The sequence below is a fragment of the Centruroides sculpturatus genome, unplaced genomic scaffold (genome assembly GCF_000671375.1).
Source record: "Centruroides sculpturatus isolate CEXI.00-Female unplaced genomic scaffold, Cexi_2.0 scaffold143, whole genome shotgun sequence".
Taxonomy (NCBI): domain Eukaryota; kingdom Metazoa; phylum Arthropoda; class Arachnida; order Scorpiones; family Buthidae; genus Centruroides; species Centruroides sculpturatus.
This window is the reverse complement of record NW_019384447.1, coordinates 741,801-763,271: the sequence shown is the minus strand read 5'-3', so window position 1 is coordinate 763,271 and position 21,471 is coordinate 741,801. Positions and strand designations below refer to the sequence as shown.

General features: G+C 26.3%; 2 protein-coding genes across 3 annotated transcripts in view; both read right to left on the bottom strand.

Moving 5' to 3' along the window:
• Positions 1–7,710, bottom strand: part of LOC111620451 — a 34,949-nt gene extending 27,239 nt beyond the window's left edge. The window contains exons 1-7 of the mRNA XM_023362374.1: positions 7,574–7,710; positions 5,911–6,010; positions 5,715–5,848; positions 5,200–5,362; positions 5,003–5,094; positions 4,534–4,675; positions 3,284–3,423 (exon numbers count right to left, since the gene is read on the bottom strand). Coding sequence (XP_023218142.1) covers positions 3,284–3,423; positions 4,534–4,675; positions 5,003–5,094; positions 5,200–5,362; positions 5,715–5,848; positions 5,911–5,997 — 758 coding nt within the window. The 5' untranslated portion in view covers positions 5,998–6,010; positions 7,574–7,710. The remainder of the gene's footprint in view (positions 1–3,283; positions 3,424–4,533; positions 4,676–5,002; positions 5,095–5,199; positions 5,363–5,714; positions 5,849–5,910; positions 6,011–7,573) is intronic.
• Positions 7,711–12,250: 4,540 nt separating this feature from the next.
• Positions 12,251–17,218, bottom strand: LOC111620434 (nitric oxide synthase, salivary gland-like). Of its 2 annotated transcripts, XM_023362358.1 has the most exons (8): positions 15,874–15,912; positions 15,664–15,793; positions 15,420–15,519; positions 15,224–15,357; positions 14,709–14,871; positions 14,512–14,603; positions 14,043–14,184; positions 12,251–12,932 (listed from the first exon to the last, which is right to left on the bottom strand). In XM_023362358.1, the coding sequence occupies exons 3-8, from the start codon at positions 15,504–15,506 to the stop codon at positions 12,789–12,791; spliced, it is 762 nt and encodes a 253-aa protein (XP_023218126.1). In that variant the 5' UTR covers positions 15,507–15,519; positions 15,664–15,793; positions 15,874–15,912; the 3' UTR covers positions 12,251–12,788. The 2 variants fall into 2 exon arrangements, with proteins under 2 accessions (XP_023218126.1, XP_023218125.1); XM_023362357.1 differs by lacking the exons at positions 15,664–15,793; positions 15,874–15,912 and adding an exon at positions 17,082–17,218 and having other exon boundaries at positions 12,670–12,932.
• Positions 17,219–21,471: the final 4,253 nt, after the last annotated feature.

Genomic DNA, 21,471 nt, shown 5'->3' with positions numbered 1-21,471 from the left:
AACATAATAAATTTTATAAGTTATTTATTTAAAAGAAATGATTTTTAAAATCATTTTCACCAAAATATTTGTCATTGCTTTAACAGTTTTGTTTAAAAATTATATTTAAAATTGTAACATTTCATCATATTAAGTCTTAAATAAAATATTTTTGTTAATTATATTAACATAATTAAATGCTAAATAGAAATCTATAGATATTTTTAACGAATTTTATATCTAATTATAATTTACCTTTACTGTATTTTGTTATTAACACTTTTAAAAGCAAATAAGTTGTGAAAAATTAGCACATTGAAATACTAAGAAACACCAAATGAAGCTACTGTTCATGGAATGGAAGCCTGCAGCAATACAAGTTCCAACAAAAATCTAATGAAACTGGAACCACGTGATTGCGTACGATATCTGCGCACAATTTATTACCTAGGACTATATTGAAATATATTTATACATTATTTTTAACGTTAAAAGATATTACCCATATAAATAATAATTACATTTCAATTAAGAGAGTAAATTTTTTGACATTGACTGTTTGTTTGTCTTAAAAAGTAAAACTGTAACAGTTCAAATAAAAAAGAAATGTAATCATTTTAAAACCGTTTAAAAATAATCAAAATTAAACAAAATAATTTGAATGTAACTTTGTGAAACACCAAAATTTATATATTTTTAAAGAGTAGACAAACAATACAGTTAGATTTCCTTAAAATTTTAATACAGATATTATCTAATCTCTTCCTTTTTAAATAGTTTTTATCGACTATTTATTTATTTAAATTTATAATTTAGTTAAATGACACCTTGGAAATTGGCATATAAGATAACATAAATTGGCCAATAAATTGTATTTAGTTTCTAACTGGATGACATACTTTGTTAGAATTCTTAATATTAAGAATTCTATCTTATTATTGTTTTGTCGAGTTATAAAGAATTATTAATAATAACTTACCAGTGCGATAAAACAATAATAGGAATANAAGACCACAAGAGAGGAGAGAAACATTTACTGTATCATGGCCACTAAATTCACAGTATTCACTAAATTTCTGTCTCTAATTCAGGTTATTACTGTTTTTTCTCTTCTTTTTCATCAATGACCCTAATATTGAGATAAACAAGATAAAAATGAAACTATACGAGTTATCTTCTTCTGCTTCAATTTTTGATTGCAAACCTATACATTCTCACTGTCGCCTGTCCGTCTTTCGTTAATCTCAAGAACGGAATTCGATGAAAATCGAGACCAGACATTAGGGGCGCCCGTACATTGAGGCACTTGGAACACGTGCTTCCTTTCGTCAGGGTTGCCCTTTTCCTAACCCCGAACAGAGCCTGAAATTCTACCATCAACAAACAGAAAATGCATGACATTCTAGCCTGTTCTGTAAATACTCGTATAAAAATATACTAATGAACGATATTTCGCTATTGTCCCGTGCATGGACGATTGCAGAAAATTTCCCAGTAGAAGGAAAAGCTTACAGACAAATAATTACATCAATAAATTTTTATTTAATTATAAAAGATTTTTGAGAGATTTTTTCACAAGTAGATTATAAAATACTGGATTGCATCAATATAAAAAAGACAGATAAAGCGTTCCATGGTCGAGAGTGTAACTTACACGTCCATCAGTTTTACAATTATAATTTGTGGAATATTTTACTCGATCTTAGGAGAAGACATCGATCCGCAGAGAGGAGCAAACGGGCTCGTTTGTTCCTCTCTGCGGACGCCAATGGTCCATGCAACAATTTTTATGTAGTTATTCATCATGTGTTACCAAAGCCACATTCCTTGTTTTTAAAGCCAAATTAGCCCGAGTGCAACCAGTGCCCCTTGTGGGAGCGCTGTTGGACGTCGATTTAGTTTTAATTAAAGGTTCTTGCATAATGTATGTTGCTCCTTTTTATTGCTTATGTCTCCCGTTTTATAGACAGCTGGTGCCTCTGCCAAACATGGCAAGCGTAGGGGTCGGGCCAGATTATGAACTTCCGGTGAATCGGAAGTCACCTGATTTTTAAATTAAAAGATAATTAAAAGTTACATCCAGGCACTGTGACGATATCACAATAACATATTTGATTTTTGTTAAATATTTTAACCGTATAAATGTTTAACCATTGTAATAAATCTGCATTTGTATAACAGATTATATAATGGAAACAGCCGTATAATTCTTAATTAAAATTTATCCGCAAAAATACATCTTTCAAATTATCTAAATTTATAAATAGTATATATTATATATCTATAGTAATATTATTCACAAAAAATTCATAATTACAAGTATTTAGAATGATTACATTTTGTGAATTAAATAATTTGGAATATATATATTAATTTCAATTTATTTTAGATAGATTTTTTCATTTATACTTCAGTTATTTCTTATAATTCATTAATTTTAAAATCTATTTTTATAAGAAAATAATATTTAAAGAAAAATAAATGAAATTTGTTTTTAAAATAGATTAATATGCAATATTATACAAATACTAGAGAAAAGCAGAAGTCATGGACAACGATCCACATTGAACAGAGAAGACATATCCACCTGAATATTTCTATACTAGGACATGGTCTTTCCTTCCAACATATTTTTAATTTACACCTTACTAAAAAATTAAAAGTAGAAACAAGCACTGTACACAACCCTTAAATACACCTTATTATTTATATCGACTCAAAACCCGAAAATGAGAAATTTTTATATTATTCATTACCCCATCTTTTCAATATTACAGATCGACTCGGATGAATACTGTAAATACACGATGTTTTGAAAGGTCTCGTCAACTTTTAACACTGTGTTATAAGGATCATAAAAATGAAAAAATTTCATATAAACATGGAAAGAAAACATTTTCAGACCTAAGTTACAGTAGTTAGAAAAGTTCTCTGTACAGTTGTTGTGCTACATTGTATATTGCCGTTAGTTCGGCCATACATAAAATGAACCTCCGCCATCTCTGAATTACAGTAACGATTCACCGTATTAAAGAACATTTAGAAACATGTCAAAATCATAGTTTGCTATTAATTTGATTACAGCTAATTTTAAAATTGCTATAATTTCGAAAGAAAGTATTTTCGGAAATAAATCGGAAATAAATTTAAAAAATTACGAAAATATATAATTTTAAGATTTCTATAGATTTCTTGTATATAATAACATGTTCTTGGATTTTTAATTCGATCTCTATCTTTTAACCAAGCATTACACGAATGCACATTAATAAATAATTTAAATATTTCCGATTAATCGACTTACTTAGGATGTGTAATGGGCACTCTTAATATTAATTCTTCGGGTATTTTAAAATAAACAGGATCTTCACCATTAGCTGAAACTAAAAGAGGCAGAACATCCCATTTCCCACCTTCTCCTTTCCAGCCCAAATCTTCACAAATCTAAAAAAATAAATTTTTAATTTGATTAAGAAATTTGAAGAATAATCGTAATTTAATAAGAACTAATGAAAAACACTATAATTCTTGTCTAATAACAAAAGAGTTGTACAAAGCGAGTCAATTTGGGAAAGCAAGCGATATAGTAATTTTGATACAAGGAAATTAATAGTAACTGCCGCCGGTAATCTTATTGACGAGCAAGGACCTAAAACAACAGACCAAGGAAATGGCGGCACTTCTCCAACACAAAGAAAAAACAGCGTTGGTTATCCGATTTTTGGCAAGACACAATGTAAAACTTACGGACATTTATTAGGGGTATGCAGGTACAGTAAGAAACAACTGCACGAGTAGCACTCAAGTGTATGAGTAGAGTTCTAAGTCCAAAAATGGCCACAATTCTTTGGAAGATTCTCATCTCTGGGACCATATAGAAATGGAGAATGGAGAATCTTTGTATCTTAGCATGCGTTAAAATTCTAATATTTTAACCGTTAGCAACATTGATAATAATTTTTTTATTATTAAAAGTTACTAATTTACATGCAAATTTACACGTTTCAAAGCAAACAAATTTAGGTTAGATGATAATCCAAAATTTTATCTCAAAATTCCTACTTATTCTTTAACAATGATTTTTAAACAAATGAAAATTATATACGATAAAATAAAAATTAATAAAAAGTCATTTTAGTTGTTATTAAGTTATATGCAAATAAGTAAACATTTTATAAGTTAATTGGATTTGCAATAATATTGGCTTTTTTTTTAATATTTATTTTATACTTTGTACTTGACGAAACGCACAATGGAGATGCCGGGTGATAAGGGACGGACCTTCGAAAAATTCCTGGATTTTTGACCCGACCGGATTCGTTTCCGTGTTTCCCTGGTAAGAGTCAACATGTGACTGTCTACTTGAGAAAATGTTTTTGTAATTAACAAATATTATGTAATTAATTTGACTGAAACATTTTTGAATTTGATTCAATAATATCCATCGAGATTTTAACTAGAATAAAAAATAATAAACGAGAAAGTAAATTGCATCGAACGCTTAGTAGTTGAAGGAGCATTTTACAGTTTTATATTATTTAACAAATTAGAAACCTTTGTAATTTCGATGTTAGCCGGATCACCAATAACACTTCCATCCGATTGAACATAACCTGCGTATGACAAAATCTGATTATTCCATATGCGGAAATCTGCTTTTCCTTCTTTTCTTGGAGGAAACACTGTGATTGTTGATCTATATAAAAAGTATTCAATAATGAATGTGTGAATATGAACTATTTATTTTATTAATTAAAAAAACTTTTAATTTTTATTCTTTGATTTGAACCTATATTATGTAAAATAAACTTTACACAACTTAGGAAATATAACAGAAATTTGTTTAATAAACCGTAATAGTTACCATGTAAAAGTTAAAATTTATTTTAAATTTAAATTAATTAGTCAAAATTTTTTCATAAATTACCAATTAAAATATTTATCTTATCATTAAAAAGTAGGATAAATATTTTATTTTAATGAAACGAATACAGAGTTTGGTTATGATGAATAAAATACATACCTAATGTTCCCCTTGTTAGTGGAATATTTAAGATGATTGCAAACTGCTGCGAACATATCTTCTGCAGACATTGCATAACGAGCATCAAATAACTAAAAATAACTTTATTAAATACTTGAATAATTTTATACGAATTTCATCGATTCATAAAATTCATTAATACAAAATATTTCAATTAAGAATAAATGTAAATTTACTTGTAATTTTGACCATTGAATCCTTCCGATACATCTCGGGGCATTTCTCCAAGCTAATTTAGCACCATATATTAACTCGGTCTCTTTCAATTCATATGTTCCAGTTTGAGATATTTCTTCTAACACTTCTTTCAATCTTTTCTGATGAACTTCACTATTACACCTACAGCATTTAATTATATTAAAATAATACAAATATATACAGTAACGGATTATGGTTTTTTTAAAGCCCTAGGCGCCGTTTTATATAAGGTCCTTTACGTGAATCCTTTTATTTTTTAATGTTAAAAAGACCATTTAACTTATGAACTATGTCACTGTTCTTGCCGGGGTGCGAAATATATACTTTTTAAACGTTCGTTAAATACTTAGAGGCATATTATCTTTTACAATGTAATTTTTGAGGCTGCTCGATACGATGAGACCTTAGGCGAGCTCCTAGGGCGCTTATTAGGTAATCCGCCATTGAGTAGACTATACAATAACTAGTTGAAAAAAATAAAATGCCTATATACCTTTTGGTACTGGAAAAATAAACCTCGAGAAACTGTTTAGCGTGTTCGGCTATTTCCTCTTTAGTTCTAACTTTTGACGTGCTAGCCGTTCTCATAAAAGATCCTTTACAAACATTTTCTTTACAACCTACTTTCTATAGAAAATAAATAGATTGTAATATTAATATAAAATTTATAAAATATAGTTAATACATACTTCACTACTCTGTTGATAAAGAATATCTGTTGATATTTGTCCTGTGACGACATTACTCAAACGTATAGGAGTTTTATTCATTGACATGCCTACTTTATTTCTAAATATAAAAACATTTGTATATTATAATTACTATTAAAAAGCATTTAATATTAAAATCGTAATTGTCAAATTTAAAGTTATGTCTATGATGAAATAATGTAAATTTTTTAAAAATTCTTTCGGAAATAAAAAATAAATTTACTATTATTGTCTTGTTTTGCCATTTTATTTGTAAATATAATGGGAAAATCACGAAATAGTTCTTAGAAATGTCTACAGATTACATTTTTTAACCAGGGTTACAGTTTACTTCTCAACGATAGACAATTCAGCTATAATAAAAACAAGGAAAAAAAATAACTTCAAAGTCGGTCACTAGTTTTGCAATCAAATAGTCACGAAGATTACTGACTTTTGAACGTAAATTCTTAGAATTTGCAATGGCTTTATATAACAGTAAAGATGTTTCTAAGAACCTAATAATAAAAGAGCTTAATATCATTTTTAGTATTTTCCATACGATTTCCGTACGGAAAAAAAACAATAGATGCATTTATTGATCTATTTAACAAAATCGATGTATTAATCGAGTATTATCTTTCATTATTAATATTTTAAATGAAATGAAAATATTAAATCAATATGATCTAAATTATTAATAAAAATACACTTTGTTTTTAACAAACAGATATGTATATAAATGAATTGATAAATGCGGTAATATGTATAAACTTATATAAATTAAATAAAATATATAATGTTTTATAAGCGATAAAATATTGTAAATATGGAAAATATTAAAGTAAAATAAATGTTCCTATTTTAATTAATTTTTGTTTTATGATAAAATGTTAAAACCAATTTGTGGTTTATGTCAAGTTGCTTCCAAACTTCAAGTCAAGGTTAAAAATTCTTTTCCTTGAACCCTTCAGGATTTACGCACGCAGATAATTTAAAAAGATTTTAGTAAAACTTGCACGTATAAAATATATATAAACACGTTAGTTTTAGTTTCACTTCATCTGTTTTTCTGAATAGAAAAACAATTGTCTTCAATTCCTTCCATTCTATATTATTAGCGTTAAAAATACATTTTCAAGAGAATTCTTATGCAAAAATAATTAGTCTGCATAAGAATTCTTTTGAAATTGTTGTCTATATTAATCCCAAATTACCTGTTAAATATATTCTGAAGAAATTCGGCAAAATAATAATATTTATGTTTAACAGTATTTAAAATTATAAGAAATAAAATATTTAAATATTTGAATCGAAATATATTTAAAAAGGTTACGTAAAGTTTATTCCTTATCAGTAGAATATATAAAAAAGGCATTTGTTAATAATAAAAAAAAAACATAAGTACAGCTAACATTTTGAATAATATAACATAATAAATTTTATAAGTTATTTATTTAAAAGAAATGATTTTTAAAATCATTTTCACCAAAATATTTGTCATTGCTTTAACAGTTTTGTTTAAAAATTATATTTAAAATTGTAACATTTCATCATATTAAGTCTTAAATAAAATATTTTTGTTAATTATATTAACATAATTAAATGCTAAATAGAAATCTATAGATATTTTTAACGAATTTTATATCTAATTATAATTTACCTTTACTGTATTTTGTTATTAACACTTTTAAAAGCAAATAAGTTGTGAAAAATTAGCACATTGAAATACTAAGAAACACCAAATGAAGCTACTGTTCATGGAATGGAAGCCTGCAGCAATACAAGTTCCAACAAAAATCTAATGAAACTGGAACCACGTGATTGCGTACGATATCTGCGCACAATTTATTACCTAGGACTATATTGAAATATATTTATACATTATTTTTAACGTTAAAAGATATTACCCATATAAATAATAATTACATTTCAATTAAGAGAGTAAATTTTTTGACATTGACTGTTTGTTTGTCTTAAAAAGTAAAACTGTAACAGTTCAAATAAAAAAGAAATGTAATCATTTTAAAACCGTTTAAAAATAATCAAAATTAAACAAAATAATTTGAATGTAACTTTGTGAAACACCAAAATTTATATATTTTTAAAGAGTAGACAAACAATACAGTTAGATTTCCTTAAAATTTTAATACAGATATTATCTAATCTCTTCCTTTTTAAATAGTTTTTATCGACTATTTATTTATTTAAATTTATAATTTAGTTAAATGACACCTTGGAAATTGGCATATAAGATAACATAAATTGGCCAATAAATTGTATTTAGTTTCTAACTGGATGACATACTTTGTTAGAATTCTTAATATTAAGAATTCTATCTTATTATTGTTTTGTCGAGTTATAAAGAATTATTAATAATAACTTACCAGTGCGATAAAACAATAATAGGAATATAAACATGCTAAAAATAATATTTAATTCGAAATTTTAGGTGAGTCAATTGTAACTAATTTAAAAATATTTTTATAATATTCCAATAGAAAAAAAAACAAGGATGTAAACTTAAAATTTCGGCACTAAATCACTTATTACATTGTTTTTTTTATTATTAATATTACTAGAAGTTTAAGGTACTCACTAATAATAAAAAATATTCCTTTGTTTCAGTTACTTGCTTAAAAGTAATTTTAATTATTTAGCTTAAATTATTGCACGTGAAAATTATTTAATTTGCATGTGCCTATACTTTTTATAATAGATATAATTTTAATTTCCTTTTCTGTAATATTTATATGTAAAAATTATACATTTTTTAAATTGTTTTCTACTCTAATTATTTACATTAACTGCATTTAAATTAAGTTGTGACTTGAATATTTATCAATGTTTACCAATTACCCAATAGTTAAATAGAAAAATGGTGTTTCTAGAGCAAAATTTCAAAGAGTTTTTATTAAAATTTGCATTAATATATTCAATTTTTACAATAATTTATATGCAATGTAAAAATAACGTAAATACTTGTAAATTATATAAATTAAGAAGATATAAGAACTTTATTTTATCTTCATTATTGTCATCATTGTGTTTATTATATATTCCCAAAATTTCATATATCAGTATTGTTCTATGATTATAAATATAATTACTATTTTATATAAAAAGCTATTACACTTAAACAGACCTAAACAGGTTTGCTATTTATTTTATTAAGTAGTTTAATTCGATGACAGCTGCATCAACAATAATCCTGTTTTTAGAGCAATAATAATTTATACGAACGAGAAATTTGGTACATTGCACAGGATAAATTTGTTTCGATTTTAATTGTAAACGATATTTTAATTCTTCACTTTATAACTTTTTAAAAAATAATTAGAAATTTGAGAAAAAATATTATAACGTTTCCAACTTTCAAAGTGTAATTTTAATCTTCTTTACAGATTACCTTTAACCTTCTATATAAGCGAATTAATTGTAGAAAGGTTTACTTTCTAATAATTTTTTGTATTTACTTTCTTTGCTATTATGGGAAAGTATAATTATCCTGCAAAATATGATCCCCAGGTTTTTACATTTTTGGACTTAGGACACCTTAAAACGCCGAGAAATACAAAAAAAAAAAAAAAAACTTTCAGGGTAATTTCTGTAAACATGGATATTAGTGTGTGGGAGTAGATACGATTTTGTTCACCATGTTTAAAGCTTAATAATTCCTGTACTTTTTGTCGAAAATTTCTGAAATTTTGCAGGTAGGTTTATTTATTAGGGAAATTGATACGGTTAAATTTTGTTAGTTAAAGGTAGAGGGGGTGGAGAGGGGGGAGTCGTGTGCATCTCCAGTAGGGTCGGACTTAATGACGATTTTACTCGTTATTAGCATTTACATTTTTTTTCTTTTTATAAAAGTCATCTTTACTTGAAAATTAAGGTTTTTGCCATTTTATAATAGTTAAAAATATAAAAAGTGTTTAAAATAAAATATGATAACAGATGACAACAGATGACGCTACCAAAATTTTAAATGTTGTCGGGAAAGTCGAGCAACTCGTTGCTGGTTTATTTTTATAAAGCAGAAAAGAAAATTTGCGATATTTGAAATGTTAAAATAATTTTCTTGCATTTTTTTTCTATTTTGAAGAACAGATAAAATAAGAATACTAAAGTATTATTAGGATATGTAGGCATAAAATACCTATATATTTTGCCCAAACATTATTATAAAATATATTACAGTTACGTCTAATATAGTCATATGAATTCGAATGAGTCAATTCTAGCAAACTGTAGTATACGTAAAAATCTCATTTTTAAGAAAATATAATAAAAATGCCTTTGAATTTGTATAAGATTTTTTATACACATAGCAAACTAATCTTAAGTTGTATATTAAACTAATCTTAAGTTGTATATTGAGCTTAAAATCTTAAGTTGTATATTATAGGCCTACATTTTAAATTAACGAGTATATAGTATATTTATAGTTTTATACTTTTTAACTTAAAGATAATAAAACAGCTTTAGTTTAGCCTACAGCCTACAACAGATCCTCAATATTGTTTGCAGCAACATACATAAAAAGTATTTTAGAATTCGATCGCTAATGAAGAGGCAATGAAAAGGCATTTCCATTGCCTTTTCGTCCGTTTGCTACATTTAGATATAAAAATCGTAAAATTATATGTTTTTTAAACTGTTTTTCTACTAAGATCTATTGTTTTTATTTCTATTGTTTTTCTCACGTTAAGTGCATAAAAAAACAAGAAGAATTTTAAAACGCTAAAACTAATTTTTTTAATTTTTAAAATGTCAAAAAATACTATTATAGAAACAAAAATAGTTGTAAGCTGGATATTTTAATATATTTTTTTTTGTATTATTTTAACACAATTATATATAATCAGTGTGAAGAAGAAGAGTTTGTGGGAGGTGATAAATTATCGTTCGAGATGAGAAAAACGATAGAATTTTAATATTCCAAAACCAGGATATTTAGTCAAAACTTTTAATAATTAATTAACATATAATTTAATTCTAACGTTAATTAATACGACAAAATAAATCGGAAACGTTAGTCGATTTATTATCATTACAGATTTGTTTAGTTATATCATGGTTTGTTTCGATTGTCGAAGAGACGATCAAAACGAACTTTGATAATATGGAGAATTTCCTGTTGGATATTTGCCATGCAGATCATTAAATTCTCGGAAAATTTTCGTACAAATTAAGAAGCAGTTTTATTTTATTGCTATTATTCGCTGTTAGCTTGCAGCGGACATATTATATATGCAAACATGTTATTATATGTTAGCATTATCAAACGTATCATTTGACGATAGCTATACGGAATTCTTATATTGTTATGGGAGCTAATGATTACTAACTATAAAATGAAATTACTTGTCTATCCAAGCAGATAATGATCTTTATAGCATTTATCAAGTAAGGATAATACATTAGCCCCTTTGATAATCATTTTTCATATTTAAATTTTAAACAAAAAATTTGATTTAATTCTATAGAATACATTAGAATTAATATTGAGTAAAATATATAATAATTATCAGTCTTTCAATAACCTTTTTTCTGTTTTTTTTTTCCATATATAAATCACATTTATATAGGAAGCGTGTAGTTCATGCAAACGTGAGTTTTCATGTAAATTTGAATTATTGCAAAATATTACGTTTTCGAATGGCTTTGATTTTTGTTACACTTATTTTACAATAAAAATATAATTTGGTGCGTATGAAATCGTCGTATGCATCAGATTATGTTTAAAACCTATATTCTCTCTAGTGAAATTATAAATCTAAGAACGAATGCGAGTGTAAGAGAATTCTTATGTTTAGTTTTTGGACACAATTAATTTTATAAATCATAACGTAACCTGCATGCATAAAAGATTGATCATGCCAATGCTTCGTAGAGATACATCGCGAGCGTGCAGCGCCATCTCGTTTTAATTAAAGTAACGTTGCAATCATTGCAGCGCCATCTCGTTTTAATTAAAGTAACAATTATTGAGTTTTACAAAGTTACTTATTAAAAAAAATTGGATAAAACCGTAACATTTTAAAACATTAAGGGCGATTTTACTTTTCCGTAAATTAATTTTATAAAAATGGAAAATGTGAATAAAATTGAAAAAATGAGAGTCTTAAACGTGAATAGAACATTCCAAATAATACAGGAAAAAGTGGTATTATGGAACACTGCGGGTATTATGGAACCACCCCATTTCGAACTGATAATAAAGGCGAACTGTAGCGNAAAGTAGAAACAAGCACTGTACACAACCCTTAAATACACCTTATTATTTATATCGACTCAAAACCCGAAAATGAGAAATTTTTATATTATTCATTACCCCATCTTTTCAATATTACAGATCGACTCGGATGAATACTGTAAATACACGATGTTTTGAAAGGTCTCGTCAACTTTTAACACTGTGTTATAAGGATCATAAAAATGAAAAAATTTCATATAAACATGGAAAGAAAACATTTTCAGACCTAAGTTACAGTAGTTAGAAAAGTTCTCTGTACAGTTGTTGTGCTACATTGTATATTGCCGTTAGTTCGGCCATACATAAAATGAACCTCCGCCATCTCTGAATTACAGTAACGATTCACCGTATTAAAGAACATTTAGAAACATGTCAAAATCATAGTTTGCTATTAATTTGATTACAGCTAATTTTAAAATTGCTATAATTTCGAAAGAAAGCATTTTCGGAAATAAATCGGAAATAAATTTTAAAAATTACGAAAATATATAATTTTAAGATTTCTATAGATTTCTTGTATATAATAACATGTTCTTGGATTTTTAATTCGATCTCTATCTTTTAACCAAACATTACACGAATGCAGATTAATAAATAATTTAAATATTTCCGATTAATCGACTTACTTAGGATGTGTAATGGGCACTCTTAATATTAATTCTTCGGGTATTTTAAAATAAACAGGATCTTCACCATTAGCTGAAACTAAAAGAGGCAGAACATCCCATTTCCCACCTTCTCCTTTCCAGCCCAAATCTTCACAAATCTAAAAAAATAAATTTTTAATTTGATTAAGAAATTTGAAGAATAATCGTAATTTAATAAGAACTAATGAAAAACACTATAATTCTTGTCTAATAACAAAAGAGTTGTACAAAGCGAGTCAATTTGGGAAAGCAAGCGATATAGTAATTTTGATACAAGGAAATTAATAGTAACTGCCGCCGGTAATCTTATTGACGAGCAAGGACCTAAAACAACAGACCAAGGAAATGGCGGCACTTCTCCAACACAAAGAAAAAACAGCGTTGGTTATCCGATTTTTGGCAAGACACAATGTAAAACTTACGGACATTTATTAGGGGTATGCAGGTACAGTAAGAAACAACTGCACAAGTAGCACTCAAGTGTACGAGTAGAGTTCTAAGTCCAAAAATGGCCACAATTCTTTGGAAGATTCTCATCTCTGGGACCATATAGAAATGGAGAATGGAGAATCTTTGTATCTTAGCATGCGTTAAAATTCTAATATTTTAACCGTTAGCAACATTGATAATAATTTTTTTATTATTAAAAGTTACTAATTTACATGCAAATTTACACGTTTCAAAGCAAACAAATTTAGGTTAGATGATAATCCAAAATTTTATCTCAAAATTCCTACTTATTCTTTAACAATGATTTTTAAACAAATGAAAATTATATACGATAAAATAAAAATTAATAAAAAGTCATTTTAGTTGTTATTAAGTTATATGCAAATAAGTAAACATTTTATAAGTTAATTGGATTTGCAATAATATTGGCTTTTTTTTTAATATTTATTTTATACTTTGTACTTGACGAAACGCACAATGGAGATGCCGGGTGATAAGGGACGGACCTTCGAAAAATTCCTGGATTTTTGACCCGACCGGATTCGTTTCCGTGTTTCCCTGGTAAGAGTCAACATGTGACTGTCTACTTGAGAAAATGTTTTTGTAATTAACAAATATTATGTAATTAATTTGACTGAAACATTTTTGAATTTGATTCAATAATATCCATCGAGATTTTAACTAGAATAAAAAATAATAAACGAGAAAGTAAATTGCATCGAACGCTTAGTAGTTGAAGGAGCATTTTACAGTTTTATATTATTTAACAAATTAGAAACCTTTGTAATTTCGATGTTAGCCGGATCACCAATAACACTTCCATCCGATTGAACATAACCTGCGTATGACAAAATCTGATTATTCCATATGCGGAAATCTGCTTTTCCTTCTTTTCTTGGAGGAAACACTGTGATTGTTGATCTATATAAAAAGTATTCAATAATGAATGTGTGAATATGAACTATTTATTTTATTAATTAAAAAAACTTTTAATTTTTATTCTTTGATTTGAACCTATATTATGTAAAATAAACTTTACACAACTTAGGAAATATAACAGAAATTTGTTTAATAAACCGTAATAGTTACCATGTAAAAGTTAAAATTTATTTTAAATTTAAATTAATTAGTCAAAATTTTTTCATAAATTACCAATTAAAATATTTATCTTATCATTAAAAAGTAGGATAAATATTTTATTTTAATGAAACGAATACAGAGTTTGGTTATGATGAATAAAATACATACCTAATGTTCCCCTTGTTAGTGGAATATTTAAGATGATTGCAAACTGCTGCGAACATATCTTCTGCAGACATTGCATAACGAGCATCAAATAACTAAAAATAACTTTATTAAATACTTGAATAATTTTATACGAATTTCATCGATTCATAAAATTCATTAATACAAAATATTTCAATTAAGAATAAATGTAAATTTACTTGTAATTTTGACCATTGAATCCTTCCGATACATCTCGGGGCATTTCTCCAAGCTAATTTAGCACCATATATTAACTCGGTCTCTTTCAATTCATATGTTCCAGTTTGAGATATTTCTTCTAACACTTCTTTCAATCTTTTCTGATGAACTTCACTATTACACCTACAGCATTTAATTATATTAAAATAATACAAATATATACAGTAACGGATTATGGTTTTTTTAAAGCCCTAGGCGCCGTTTTATATAAGGTCCTTTACGTGAATCCTTTTATTTTTTAATGTTAAAAAGACCATTTAACTTATGAACTATGTCACTGTTCTTGCCGGGGTGCGAAATATATACTTTTTAAACGTTCGTTAAATACTTAGAGGCATATTATCTTTTACAATGTAATTTTTGAGGCTGCTCGATACGATGAGACCTTAGGCGAGCTCCTAGGGCGCTTATTAGGTAATCCGCCATTGAGTAGACTATACAATAACTAGTTGAAAAAAATAAAATGCCTATATACCTTTTGGTACTGGAAAAATAAACCTCGAGAAACTGTTTAGCGTGTTCGGCTATTTCCTCTTTAGTTCTAACTTTTGACGTGCTAGCCGTTCTCATAAAAGATCCTTTACAAACATTTTCTTTACAACCTACTTTCTATAGAAAATAAATAGATTGTAATATTAATATAAAATTTATAAAATATAGTTAATACATACTTCACTACTCTGTTGATAAAGAATATCTGTTGATATTTGTCCTGTGACGACATTACTCAAACGTATAGGAGTTTTATTCATTGACATGCCTACTTTATTTCTAAATATAAAAACATTTGTATATTATAATTACTATTAAAAAGCATTTAATATTAAAATCGTAATTGTCAAATTTAAAGTTATGTCTATGATGAAATAATGTAAATTTTTTAAAAATTCTTTCGGAAATAAAAAATAAATTTACTATTATTGTCTTGTTTTGCCATTTTATTTGTAAATATAATGGGAAAATCACGAAATAGTTCTTAGAAATGTCTACAGATTACATTTTTTAACCAGGGTTACAGTTTACTTCTCAACGATAGACAATTCAGCTATAATAAAAACAAGGAAAAAAAATAACTTCAAAGTCGGTCACTAGTTTTGCAATCAAATAGTCACGAAGATTACTGACTTTTGAACGTAAATTCTTAGAATTTGCAATGGCTTTATATAACAGTAAAGATGTTTCTAAGAACCTAATAATAAAAGAGCTTAATATCATTTTTAGTATTTTCCATACGATTTCCGTACGGAAAAAAACAATACATGCATTTATTGATCCATTTAACAAAATCGATGTATTAATCGAGTATTATCTTTCATTATTAATATTTTAAATGAAATGAAAATATTAAATCAATATGATCTAAATTATTAATAAAAATACACTTTGTTTTTAACAAACAGATATGTATATAAATGAATTGATAAATGCGGTAATATGTATAAACTTATATAAATTAAATAAAATATATAATGTTTTATAAGCGATAAAATATTGTAAATATGGAAAATATTAAAGTAAAATAAATGTTCCTATTTTAATTAATTTTTGTTTTATGATAAAATGTTAAAACCAATTTGTGGTTTATGTCAAGTTGCTTCCAAACTTCAAGTCAAGGTTAAAAATTCTTTTCCTTGAACCCTTCAGGATTTACGCACGCAGATAATTTAAAAAGATTTTAGTAAAACTTGCACGTATAAAATATATATAAACACGTTAGTTTTAGTTTCACTTCATCTGTTTTTCTGAATAGAAAAACAATTGTCTTCAATTCCTTCCATTCTATATTATTAGCGTTAAAAATACATTTTCAAGAGAATTCTTATGCAAAAATAATTAGTCTGCATAAGAATTCTTTTGAAATTGTTGTCTATATTAATCCCAAATTACCTGTTAAATATATTCTGAAGAAATTCGGCAAAATAATAATATTTATGTTTAACAGTATTTAAAATTATAAGAAATAAAATATTTAAATATTTGAATCGAAATATATTTAAAAAGGTTACGTAAAGTTTATTCCTTATCAGTAGAATATATAAAAAAGGCATTTGTTAATAATAAAAAAAAAACATAAGTACAGCTAACATTTTGAATAATATAACATAATAAATTTTATGAGTTATTTATTTAAAACAAATGATTTTTAAAATCATTTTCACCAAAATATTTGTCATTGCTTTAACAGTTTTGTTTAAAAATTATATTTAAAATTGTAACATTTCATCATATTAAGTCTTAAATAAAATATTTTTGTTAATTATATTAACATAATTAAATGCTAAATAGAAATCTATAGATATTTTTAACGAATTTTATATCTAATTATAATTTACCTTTACTGTATTTTGTTATTAACACTTTTAAAAGCAAATAAGTTGTGAAAAATTAGCACATTGAAATACTAAGAAACACCAAATGAAGCTACTGTTCATGGAATGGAAGCCTGCAGCAATACAAGTTCCAACAAAAATCTAATGAAACTGGAACCACGTGATTGCGTACGATATCTGCGCACAATTTATTACCTAGGACTATATTGAAATATATTTATACATTATTTTTAACGTTAAAAGATATTACCCATATAAATAATAATTACATTTCAATTAAGAGAGTAAATTTTTTGACATTGACTGTTTGTTTGTCTTAAAAAGTAAAACTGTAACAGTTCAAATAAAAAAGAAATGTAATCATTTTAAAACCGTTTAAAAATAATCAAAATTAAACAAAATAATTTGAATGTAACTTTGTGAAACACCAAAATTTATATATTTTTAAAGAGTAGACAAACAATACAGTTAGATTTCCTTAAAATTTTAATACAGATATTATCTAATCTCTTCCTTTTTAAATAGTTTTTATCGACTATTTATTTATTTAAATTTATAATTTAGTTAAATGACACCTTGGAAATTGGCATATAAGATAACATAAATTGGCCAATAAATTGTATTTAGTTTCTAACTGGATGACATACTTTGTTAGAATTCTTAATATTAAGAATTCTATCTTATTATTGTTTTGTCGAGTTATAAAGAATTATTAATAATAACTTACCAGTGCGATAAAACAATAATAGGAATATAAACATGCTAAAAATAATATTTAATTCGAAATTTTAGGTGAGTCAATTGTAACTAATTTAAAAATATTTTTATAATATTCCAATAGAAAAAAAAACAAGGATGTAAACTTAAAATTTCGGCACTAAATCACTTATTACATTGTTTTTTTTATTATTAATATTACTAGAAGTTTAAGGTACTCACTAATAATAAAAAATATTCCTTTGTTTCAGTTACTTGCTTAAAAGTAATTTTAATTATTTAGCTTAAATTATTGCACGTGAAAATTATTTAATTTGCATGTGCCTATACTTTTTATAATAGATATAATTTTAATTTCCTTTTCTGTAATATTTATATGTAAAAATTATACATTTTTTAAATTGTTTTCTACTCTAATTATTTACATTAACTGCATTTAAATTAAGTTGTGACTTGAATATTTATCAATGTTTACCAATTACCCAATAGTTAAATAGAAAAATGGTGTTTCTAGAGCAAAATTTCAAAGAGTTTTTATTAAAATTTGCATTAATATATTCAATTTTTACGATAATTTATATGCAATGTAAAAATAACGTAAATACTCGTAAATTATATAAATTAATAAGATATAAGAACTTTATTTTATCTTCATTATTGTCATCATTGTGTTTATTATATATTCCCAAAATTTCATATATCAGTATTGTTCTATGATTATAAATATAATTACTATTTTATATAAAAAGCTATTACACTTAAACAGACCTAAACAGGTTTGCTATTTATTTTATTAAGTAGTTTAATTCGATGACAGCTGCATCAACAATAATCCTGTTTTTAGAGCAATAATAATTTATACGAACGAGAAATTTGGTACATTGCACAGGATAAATTTGTTTCGATTTTAATTGTAAACGATATTTTAATTCTTCACTTTATAACTTTTTAAAAAATAATTAGAAATTTGAGAAAAAATATTATAACGTTTCCAACTTTCAAAGTGTAATTTTAATCTTCTTTACAGATTACCTTTAACCTTCTATATAAGCGAATTAATTGTAGAAAGGTTTACTTTCTAATAATTTTTTGTATTTACTTTCTTTGCTATTATGGGAAAGTATAATTATCCTGCAAAATATGATCCCCAGGTTTTTACATTTTTGGACTTAGGACACCTTAAAACGCCGAGAAATACAAAAAAAAAAAAAAAAACTTTCAGGGTAATTTCTGTAAACATGGATATTAGTGTGTGGGAGTAGATACGATTTTTTTCACCATGTTTAAAGCTTAATAATTCCTGTACTTTTTGTCGAAAATTTCTGAAATTTTGCAGGTAGGTTTATTTATTAGGGAAATTGATACGGTTAAATTTTGTTAGTTAAAGGTAGAGGGGGTGGAGAGGGGGGAGTCGTGTGCATCTCCAGTAGGGTCGGACTTAATGACGATTTTACTCGTTATTAGCATTTACATTTTTTTTTCTTTTTATAAAAGTCATCTTTACTTGAAAATTAAGGTTTTTGCTATTTTATAATAGTTAAAAATGTAAATAGTTTTTTAGTAAAATATGATAACAGATGTGCTACCAAATGTTGCTGGGAAAGTTGAGCAACTTGCTGGATTTTTTTTGCAGTCAGTAATGCCATGAAACCATTGTTTTTTCCAGTCATTAGACGAGCTCCATTTGTAGCTACAGAAGTTAATTTTGATAGAGGTAGATTAGAAATCTAACTGAAGAGGACACAGTAAAATGTGCCGAAATGAATTTTAGATGTTGAAGTTAAATGATGTATATTGTAAAGGATAGTGTAAAATATTGGTCTTAAGTCTCTTAAGGGTAACCTCTAATATAAGTGGAATTTTACAATAATTAAGAATAATTACAATGTTTTAATGTTTCAGAAGACACTTTCTAAATTTTATGCCAGTAAGTGACATGATTTTAATGACTGCTGCAGAGGCATGGAATATGCAGTGTGTGACTTATGTGAAGATTTTAGTTTTGTTCTAACAATTATTTTGGGATGTATGCACTGCAGATTATCTGAATGAAATTACAATAGCTGTAATTATTTCAACGTTAATTCTCATAATATTGAAAGAATTTTCATAATATTGAAAGATATTGAAAGACTTCATAATATTGAAAGATATTGAAAGACTTCATAATATTGGGACAGACTTTGTGACAATTGACAATTTGTGACTGGTTATTGGCATTTACAATTGTAAATGCCAATAACCAGTAAAATTGTCACAAAGTCTGACCCAACTGGTGATATACACAGGACCCCCAATATCTCCCCATTCCCTCGACCTTTAATCACCAAAATTTAATAGCATTAATCCCCCTAATAAACAAACCTCTCTGCAAAATTTCAGAAATTTTCAACAAAAAGCATAGGCGTTATTAAGCTTCAAAAAGGGTAAACAAAATTGTGCCCCACAAACAAACACATACACAAAAACATCCATACATATAGAAATCACTCCTGAATTTTTTAATTTCTCAATGTTTCAAGTTGTCCTAAGTCAAAAAAGTAAAAGTCTGGGGAGTCATTTTTTGCTGGATCACCATACTTTCCCTCTGTATAACAACCAGGAAAGTAAAAATAAGTGAAATTTATGATGAATCTAAGATTCATCACATGCATCACATTATACATCAAGAAGTATTATGGATGAAGGTAATAAACAGGGAAAATGTGTTGACATCTATCAAAATTCATCAATTTCATAAAATTTGAAGCTTAATTCAGTGACAGTTCTCTGTTTTCTTAAGTGAATTAGACAATGAATATTCCTGTTTTTCCTACTATACCAAGGTATACTCCAAGGTTCTTAATAACTAAAAATCAAGACATAAGCCTGTTTTTTGGCAAAGTATGGTTGCAATATCTATTCTTCATGGTTGCTATAACAAAACACTTATATGATTTAAATTTAAAACTGTGAAATCAGATCATTATGAACATGTGTGACCAAGTTAAAGCATTCAAATGTAAGCTAATTCTTTGGAAAAGCAGTTGAAAAATGAAGATTTAATGCACTTTCTGACATGCAACATGAACGAATCAAGTTTAAGTGAAACTGCATTGTATAAAAAATATGCAGAAAAAATTTTAAACCTTAAAACTGAATTTGAAGCAAGGTTTGCAGATTTTAAATTTTTAGAAGACAAGTTTTCTTTGTTTTTTTTTGATTTTTTAAATAAATATAGAATCTATATCCAATCAAATGCAAATGGAAGTAATTCTCAATTACTTCCATTTGCATTTGATCCAGTGCAATTCAGATTTGAAAACAAAATTCAGTGAAGTTGGAGTGCCTGGATTTTACAAATATTTACCTGCCAGGTTTGAAAATACTTTAAAATTTGCATATGAAATTAGCTCCATGTTTGGAAGTACTTATCAACATGAGCTGTTATCTACAATTATGAAAGGAAATAACTCTCCTGTCAGATATAGAATTACTGACATTCACCTTGGATCAGTTTTGAAAGTAATCACTAAACAAAATTTCCCCCAAAGTAGGAAAGATAGTAACAGATAAGAGATGCAAAGTGTCAGGAAGAAAACATTAATTTTATCATTGTTCTTGTTCTTTTTTTTTATACTATACTTTTTGAAATAAACCTGTTTCTATAAAAATTAAAGTTTTTTTTTTTTTTTTT

Coding starts and splice junctions, on each gene's coding strand:
- LOC111620434 (XM_023362357.1), bottom strand. CDS start 15,506: ATGTCAATGAATAAAACTCCTATACGTTTGAGTAATGTCGTCACAGGA. Junction 14,872..15,223: donor TATTTTTCCAGTACCAAAAG/GTATATAGGCAT, acceptor TAAATGCTGTAG/GTGTAATAGTGAAGTTCATC. Junction 14,604..14,708: donor TTCAATGGTCAAAATTACAA/GTAAATTTACAT, acceptor AGTTATTTTTAG/TTATTTGATGCTCGTTATGC.